Below are 9,425 nucleotides of genomic sequence, written 5' to 3' on the forward strand. Positions count from 1 at the left end.
TTATACAGTAGTAAGTAGAGTGAAGACGACCACAGACTAATATGCAATAGCACACGTAATACTTAGCTTAAATCAATTTGACTAATAAACTATATATATATTGTTTCACTTTCGAATTTATATATATATTATAAAATATTAAAGTGTCTGAATAGAGCATTGGCAGTTGAGTGTTGAGGTAAAGTAAGTTGTCATTCTAAAAAATTACGGTATTTTTTTTATTTATCCAGTGAATAGAGCGTATACAGGGCATAAACACCTCTTTTACCAATAATCGATGTGTATCGGTCGAATAACTAAACGATCATTATTTTTTTTAAATTCAGGCCTCATGCAGAGTATTTCAGGTTTAGGAAGAGAGATGAGAACATAACTAGCGCGTGCCAATACAGAGTACCTTGAATTTTACGTTTTTTGGGACAAGACTACCGAAAATGCTGTACCATCGATACGAACTGTCATTTTCATATAAATTTATATGTTAAAGTCTCAGCCCCCTGTCCTTTTGCGATCTGATTGATCCTTTGGCTTTACATACAGATATTTTTTCAAATGATGCAGAATTATTTACTATAACTACCATGACGTCTAAATGCTATCATCAGATGTTGATGTACATTGGATGAGAATTTTTTTATTATGGTGGTGTAATGTATATATTTATAAGATGGTCTGTGGAGATTGCGCGGATTGCACGTCTGCTGTCTACCGTCTACAGTTGTTTGATGTTTGAACTTAGAAGTACTAACTACTAAGTTGTGGTCCATAAATAAAGTGATAGTTTGTAATTTTGTATTTAATCCTAAGATTTAAGATTAGGAAATAAATGCAGATAAAGGTTGACGTAACAATTGTATATTTTTACTAGCGTTTAAATGGTCAAATACTTCTAGCTTTCCCTTATTATACTAATTTCGCGCCACCGACCACTATTATATCTATTATTACGAATGAAAATCAAACCTTACTTTCCATTTCAGTTTAAGGTATGGTTTTGCATTAAGAAAGCAAAGTAAAGGCGTTATGGAAATGGAAATACATATTTTATATACGTTTATAACAAACCTTTTATTAAACAAATCTAATTTGTTTCAGATAAAGCATAATTCTCAAAACTAGAAATGGATGAAACAATAGTAAAACCATTAAACACAAAAGATAAAATTTCTCGATGTATTGATTGGTTAAAGGAACAAAATAACCCAAAGAAGCTATCCTTGCAAAATAAAAATGATATTCAGTTTATAATAGAGACAAATGCTCATAGGAAGAAATTTTTTCTCACAGCTGAAGATGATGCAACAGTACCTGTTGGTGTTGGTGAAGTTGAATTAGAGCCAAGAAATGTGGTATGTTGCGATATAGAGCAATACATGCTGTGATAGAACATATCTTATTTTTCTAGCAGACAAAATTTAAGCCTTAAATGATTCAATTGATTAGTAAAATTTTACAGTACTATGTAAAATTAGTAATGTTAAATGTCTATTAATGATTTACCCATTGAGTTTCTATTTTCCAGCCTGTCCAAAAGTTAAGACATGAAAGATTATGTTTAGAATGTGAATGGCCATCATGTCGGGAATTCTTCTCTAACTATGTGATGTTTCAAGCTCATGTTAGAATGCATATCTCAGATGTACATATTACTAAAATGGATGGAAATGGTGAGTGCTTACTGATAAAAATATAACAGTTTAGGTACTACCCCTCTTTCCAGGATACATGGGTAGTTTTTGAACTTGTTTATTAAAAACATATGTTGTATACAGTGCATCCCCCGTAATTCGGCAGCCCCTGTAATCCGATACAGTATATCTATTTATTATTGAATATTTTTTGGCAATCTTTGCTTGTGTATGATTGAACAAGTTAAAACTTGTACGTACCACCACTATTGTGCTAAATGCATAAGGTAACGTAACATTGGAACTAATGACATTAATTTTATAATAAAATATTAGCTCTCTATTGTGTTGTTTCAATTTACTAAATTTGATGTAAGTATGATTCATACTTCAGAGAACATACATATAACATATAGAATCTTATTGTATTTGGAATTTGTCGGATTACAAGGTTCTTGTCTGTGAAAATATCCAGGCTAGGGATTCTTAGGGAGTACTCAATAATCCGACACTGCAATGCAAAATGTTTGTGGGATTACCGGGGGTCCACTCTATTCCATTCTTGTATTAGAATACTAAAAATACCATTTTCAATAATTTACATATTTCATTGTTTTATCATATAACTGAAAATATGTTTGGTTTGAGAAAACAAATTTACATAAAAAAAAGTAAGTTGATCTAAATTCCTGTGTCTGACAATATTATGTATTGGTAATAAGTTGTTATTTAAAAATCGTAGCTTTCCTTACATTTTCCTGGTTTTAAGGAATACTAAACATAATTCAAAATATAATAATTGATTAGCTAAGCAAATATTTGATGTTTAACCTAGATATTGTAGATTCTTTATTTTTATTGTGAATAAAATATATTTATCTAATGCAATTTTCATAACCCAGCAAATTGACTTTATTGTTAACAAAATTAAAAGTGTGAAGCTTTGCTAATATGGGGCAACATTTATTTTTCTTCCAAATATAAATTCTTCACTGGTAAGTAGATGACCAGCCTTCTATGATTCGAACTTAATACATCAGTTTCTGAAAATCAAACACAGTCAAAGAAACTAAGCAATAGAAGTTGTATAAAATATAATGCTTTTATACATATATTTTAGTGTTCTACCACTGTCTTTGGGATGTATGTGGACACAAATCAACAGACCGAGATCAAATTATCCGGCACATAAATTATCATGCATATCATGCTAAGTTACTTGCCATTGGCCTTAATGCGAGAGCGACATTAAAGTTAGAGAGGTGTAAAAAGGATTCAACCAAACGAAATCAGTTACCACCACTATTGGGTGACCATTGCTGTATGTGGTATGGGTGTACTCAGTTTTTTGATTCTATACAGGTGAGGAAATGGTTATGGAGGGAAAAAGATTTTAAAATGACAAATATATTCAACTCAATACAGATTTTATTTTTGTTAGGCTTCAAATACACAAAACTAGTCCAATTAATTGTGAAAAAGGATTATTGAGTTTCTAGCATAAAACCAGGGATTTTAAAATTTCTAATTAAGACGCGAATTCATACTATATAATATAAAGCTAAAAATTTGGTATTGGGTAGGAACAATCTTATTTCCTCTAGTGGTTAAAGCATGCAAGTGTTCTTTATATAGTGGCTATTCACTAATCGATTTTTCTTTCTATGTCCACCATAAACATGGTGAGGAAAGCAGTATGCCATCAACCCAAAAATCGAAGACGACGAGCAAAGTAAGCAGTACTTGCCTAAACTGCTTTCTTTGCTCGTAAAGATAAAATATTTAGTATTTGAGGTTATGTTTATAGAGTCTGTGCGGAAAGATAACCATCGTGGTGTTTGAGTTCACTGTAGTGTTAAACCTTTTGTTAGTCACATTAATACTTAAAGAATAAAAAAATATGATTTTTATGAGCAAATAAGAATAAGTATTAGATGACGTAAATGCCACGCCCATTCTCTCTCCACAGACTACATTGTCTTCTATTGAGAGTTAACACATGAGGTTTTATGTTTATGCACCCAAAATAGTGTTTGCAGATTGCACAGCTTTAACGCTTTAGCGTCTAGTGTAAATAATGACTCCCGTTTGTCTAAACGTATTGAACATTTAGGGATATGTTAATATCGACTATATATTATTACACAGGTGATTACCGTAGTGTGCAGCTAAAGAATGTGTCACTAGATCAGCGTCAAAAGTTAAAGTAAAATTGCTTTTTAGGATTTTTTAGACCACGTTCAAACGCATATAGCATCATGTTCGCGAGGTCAAGTTATATGCTCATGGGCGGGATGTGGGGCCGTATTCGTTGAACGAGCCCAACTTAGTCGCCACATGCGAGCGCATACATCGGAACGGCTTATCGCCTGCTACCATTGCGGAACGCATTTTGCGCTTAACAGAAAGTTATCGGACCATTTGATGAGACAGGTGAGTTTAACAGAAATTTTAATTTTTTTAAGAAGGAAGTTTTTTTAAGGAAAAAGATACATTTTGGTTCATTATACATATATACTGCGACCTTATAGTTAAGAATTGTATAAAGAACTGCTATTAGATTTTGATTACTACTGGTCGGCGAAGAAAAGTCTCCACAACATTAATCCGAGATTATTTTATAGAACGTCGACCCATCGGCCGGTCACAAATGTTCGATTTGCGGCGAATTCTTCGCTAGCGATTATTTGTTACGCGAACATGTCCGCCGTCACGTCTCCTGTTACGCGTGTTCGTTGTGTGATATGTCCCAACCAACGCCCGCTGACTTGGCACATCACGTGAGGTATAGGCATATGGCCAGCGAAGACGTGAGACGTCATGCGTGTCCGGATTGCGATTATAAGTAAGTTTTCACAATTGCGTTTAAAAAACCAAATCGTTTTACTCTGCTGGCTTTGCGACCCAAAATGTGTGACACTGAAACAAGAAATATACTGCTCCTTGTCTTGCGTGTGTAGAACAATGTTAGCCTGAGGTCTTAAGTTCGATCCTGTGTACCAATGAACTTACTGTGTAACATATTGTTACGAGCTAGGGGATCGGATAGAAAATGCCGTAGATTTCTTCAAAGGTTTATTTCTTAATAAATCAATGAGGAATTTATGGGCATAAATTAATTGCAGAAATGCACTAATAGCACACAAAAACACAGTCACTAATTACTTCACTTATGCACACTTCACACAGTACTTTATCACTTATATTCACTTTATCGCTTCGGTGTTTCGCTCTTGTTATCGCATTCAAAACTAAGTGACTAGTCGCGTTTCGGCTCGCTTATAATCATAAAATATATCCCTGGGAATAATTCTAAACAATATTCGAGAACTTTCTAGGCGGGCTTGCTACTGAGTAGCGATTGCACAATTCTAGAACGTTCGCACTCTGTCTCTTTCGCACGTTGCTCTGTCCTTGTCGTACGGCGTTCTAGAGTGCTCGTCTAGTTTCGAGAATGTTCTGATCTTCTCTCTCTCTCTCTCGTATCATTTCGTCCTTGTCTCACACCTAGAAAGTTCGGTCTAGAATATTCCTTCATCAAAGGGGTATAACTAGGCCTGAAAACGCCTGAAAACGGGTCTCCTGAAAACTGCACCACTCGACTACACATGTTCTGAAACCGACTGAAAAAAGGTTTCAGCTTCCTGAAAACTAGGGTAACATTATGAAAATTACAATTTTCTAATATGTGATTGACGGTCTCCTGAAACGGTCAGAAATCATATTACAGCCTGCTGAAAAGTTCTCTAAGTAGTGGAAAAATCTAGAAACATGCAGTCGACCCGTCTTCGTAACAATATAATTAAAAATAAATTAACACCCGCTCGAACTGTGAAAGAAAACATCATGAGGAAATCAGCACCCTTAAGACCCACTGCCTACTTGACTATTAGAAAAAACAAATGATCTTTAAACAGATACAGATGAGGCTTAACCTAAATGGTTCTATGACTATTGTCTTGTTTTTAATTTTAATTATGTATAAGTATGAAACACCTACCCCCTTATATAAATAATATGTAGTTAAAGAAGTTAATATTGGTAAAACTGTTTTATAAATTCGGCAATTTTTTTGCCGATGTGGATAACTAATCCTATGTTTGGCATGCTGTAAATAAATAAATATTTTTTTCAGGGCAGTGACGAAATATGATCTACGCGCTCATATAAAAATTCACAATCGTAAACGTAAGAAGTCTAGCGATTCGGACTCTGATTGTGAAGTGAAAAAGCAAAAAAATACAAGAAAATACATTTGCCATATATGTCCTGACAATAAACCGACGATATTTGCGAGGGGTACATATTTAACTATGCATTTGGTTAAAGTCCATGGAGCTCAATGGCCGTGTGGGCATAGTAGGTTTAGGTAAGTTTTTAAAAATAACCCAAAATATATTAAAAAATCCACACAGTCCACTAGTCTTCAGTATTTTCAAAATTGTGTGTCAACTTTTAGTAACATTTAATGAAATACAAATAACCTTTATTTTGGACAAGTTCATTTACCTTCTACACAAAAAACAAAGCTTCAGTTCGTTTGCCGATCCCGATTTTTTTTCCTCCAGACCCTTCCAGTCTGCCCTTTATCACACTAATATGGACCCAACCTTGCCTCTTACCAATTTTATTTCAGCTTCCAATCTCTTGTATTACATTTAATGGCATAAAACTGATATAAATGACATTATTGACCAATTTCGCTAAAAAGCATTCGTCCTGTTAAATATGCAATACTAGCGTAAAACAAAGACTTAATAAGGTAATACTGAATCAATTGCATGCGTTTTTAGGTATCAAAAAAGCGAAGACGGTATGTTCAGGCTTACAACTACTAGATTCGAAGTATTGGAAGTTTCAAAGAAAATCGTTGATGGTTGTCGCGGGCCCAATGCCACCCTCTCTAATAAATACGAATTTAATATCAGAAAGGTAGCAGATTGTACTGCAACTGCTCCAACGCGTTACGAAATAAGCATAATAAATGGCTTGAGACGAACAGACAACCAAGACGAGACAATTAAAAAAATATATAAAGAAGAACAAAAGACGAGAAGTGATATAGGAAGGAAAGACAGTAAAAAAGAAGAAAAACCTAAAAAGAAAACTGTCGGGCGGAAAAGAACGAAGAAGGAAAAACAACCAATAGTGAAAAAGAGTGAACGTAAAGAGGTGCTAAAAAAAGAGGTTATAGAAGACAAGGAAATATTAATAGAACAAGAAACAGAATCTAAAGCTCAGTTAGAAGTAAATCAACTATTAAAAAATGTCACATTAGGAATACATACAGAAGACTTAGAAGATGATATTTCAGCAGAGAACATAATCAATGAATATAATGAAGTAGCAAAACATGAACCTGAAGATTACGATTCTTCAAGCGAAGAAAATACTAAAATTTATATGAAAGGTATGAATAAAGAAAATGAATGCGAAGTAAAGCAACAAATTGAGGAGCCATTCAGTAACGCGTTGGAGATAGAAATGTGTGATGTCGACGAACAAGGAAATGTACTGAATACAGAAGTTGTACGGTCTAAAATTATTTATTCATATGTAAAATAAAGAGTGGTTCCAACAAAAGTAATTTTATATTAGTTGTATTAATTGATAATATTTTGAAATTCGAATGTATAAAACAATACCGTCTTTTTTTTTCATTTTAAATATCACGAAACAATCGTTTATATTACTTTTATGCAAAAATTTATTTAAACCGGACCGGACCGGTATATATTTAAACGTGTCAGATACACGAATGTCATTTTGACGTTTACATTTACTCCCGTAGAAGGAATTGAATGTAAAATGATATAATCTATAAAAGAATCTGTAAAATATGGAACAGACGTTTGTTGTAAGTACCACTAGGTACTAAAGTATATATCGAGTGTCCAATCACCACTGCCAATTGGTTACATAATGGCTACGGAGCTGGCGATCAAAATATCTATGTGATTTGCTCATGTGGCAGTTTTTAATAGCGATTTTTATACGGTAAGAAATATAAAGGACCACGTCTTCACTATGGCAACGCAGCGTTGTCAATTGACACCCTCTTCAAAATATAGGTATATATATATCATTTGCTCGTGTCTGCCTTTAAGACTGATGTTTAGAAACCTTGTCAAAATGAAAAAAATCAAAAAGACATCCTTAATTTTTTTGTATTTAATTTTCTTGACTTTTTCATGTTTTGTTTCGGATCGGAATTCTTAGTATCTACGCAGGCTTATAAAAAGTGTCATACACGTTTAATCGCAATAATTAGCTATAATACTTTTCCTCAGATTCGCGAAATTAAACAAACTGTAATGGTTATAGTCAGTAAGTAAAATGTCTTCCAATTTTTTTTTAGTTTTTAGGGGGTAGACCCCCTATAATTACAGCTAAGAGCCAATGATTTAGTATAGATTTTTTCCTGATATAAACACCTGTAGCTTAAAAACGCAGCAACGTACCCTTAATTCGTTAAGAAAATTTTATCGTATTGATCCGAACTTTAATTCCTATCAATATGAAATACTAGCAAATCATACTTAAATGCTTACCAGCACCCTAGCTATAATATATTACTATGGAAACACTAGATAATATAACAAAAGTTTCGCAAACCGTTATATTTAAATTATATGTTCTTTAACAATGGAAGTGAATTTAATGTAAAATTTTCGTTTATTATTATTATTGTCTTTGTCAAAGTGTAGACAACGAAATATTGAAATAAAGATGGAAGGGGATTTGCTCTAGTTTAAGAAACAATATTGTCGTTTGACTGTGGTATGTGAAATCTATTAAGTATGACTTATTAATCATGCTGTGCCACACACATTGCCTTTCCACCTTTTCCCGTTTTCATTATTTTTAAGAGCATATATTCTAATTATGTACATTGAATATAATACCTATCATTCTTACACTCACTATTTATTGACTTTTTTTTAATAAAACTGTTGTTTACAATTAATTTGTTTACGCGAGTACTACGCATTAAAATAATTCACGGATATAAACGCAAATGTATTGAACTTGTTGATTCGAGTGCTTTTCAGAAATCGTATCGTGTAAGAATTTTATGTTTATGTCCATTTCAGAATTATCTCTCATATATTGTTCCTCGTTTTCAAAAGTGGACTTTAATTTATAAACGTTGAGAATATCTCTTAATTATTTGAGGCTATAAGATCGTTTAAGAAGGTATATGTCGCAGTAAAGTAGTTAAATCAGAGAGTTAATTGAATCTCTAGACAGTTAATTAAAAATCGATATTCAATCAAGTCGCTAAAGTTCCGCAGACAAGTAAGTGAACGAAACGTTTAACGAGTTTCCTAAACCTTACACTACACAACAACAATAATAGTAACCTAACCTAACCATTAACAATAAAGCAAAACACGGAATAGCTCTCAGTCCTTCTCGAGCACACCGAAATAACAATAACATATGATCATGGCGGAGTCTTGTTTTACATTGTTAATCTCCGCTCTGGCTTTCGGTCAGACAGATTGTTAAACGTTTTCGACGCTGCTTTATTTAAGTCAAAATGCTTGATTGAATATCGACATTTAATTAACTGTCTAGAGATTTCGTTAACTCTCTGATTTAACTACTTTACTGCGACACAGATGATACGAAGTTTTATAAGCGTGACTGTGATATGATGAAGATGTTGCTAGTAAACATAAGATTTATATAAGGTTATGGATAATAGGAAGTCTATAATAAAACAGTAATTTAATTAACACTTTAATAATGTGAAATTTTAAATAAATGTTTAAAAATGAATAACAATAGCTT

The 9,425-nt window shown here is 33.0% G+C and overlaps 1 protein-coding gene across 2 annotated transcripts; it reads left to right on the top strand.

Moving 5' to 3' along the window:
- The first annotated feature begins 572 nt into the window (after positions 1–572).
- On the top strand, positions 573–7,278 carry LOC123707587 (histone H4 transcription factor). Of its 2 annotated transcripts, none has more exons than XM_045657756.1 (8): positions 573–838; positions 1,096–1,349; positions 1,523–1,667; positions 2,749–2,990; positions 3,852–4,061; positions 4,253–4,473; positions 5,764–5,997; positions 6,422–7,278. In XM_045657756.1, the coding sequence occupies exons 2-8, from the start codon at positions 1,122–1,124 to the stop codon at positions 7,191–7,193; spliced, it is 2,052 nt and encodes a 683-aa protein (XP_045513712.1). In that variant the 5' UTR covers positions 573–838; positions 1,096–1,121; the 3' UTR covers positions 7,194–7,278. The 2 variants fall into 2 exon arrangements, with proteins under 2 accessions (XP_045513712.1, XP_045513711.1); XM_045657755.1 differs by having other exon boundaries at positions 574–986.
- Positions 7,279–9,425: the final 2,147 nt, after the last annotated feature.

The sequence above is a fragment of the Pieris brassicae genome, chromosome 3 (assembly GCF_905147105.1).
Source record: "Pieris brassicae chromosome 3, ilPieBrab1.1, whole genome shotgun sequence".
Taxonomy (NCBI): Eukaryota; Metazoa; Arthropoda; class Insecta; order Lepidoptera; family Pieridae; genus Pieris; species Pieris brassicae.

Bases quoted from the DNA above. Each gene is read 5' to 3' on its own strand.
- LOC123707587 (XM_045657756.1), top strand. From the start codon at position 1,122: ATGGATGAAACAATAGTAAAACCATTAAACACAAAAGATAAAATTTCT. The intron at 2,991-3,851 runs GTGAGGAAATGG...ATTGCTTTTTAG, and splicing joins AGTTTTTTGATTCTATACAG to GATTTTTTAGACCACGTTCA. The intron at 4,062-4,252 runs GTGAGTTTAACA...ATTATTTTATAG, and splicing joins CGGACCATTTGATGAGACAG to AACGTCGACCCATCGGCCGG.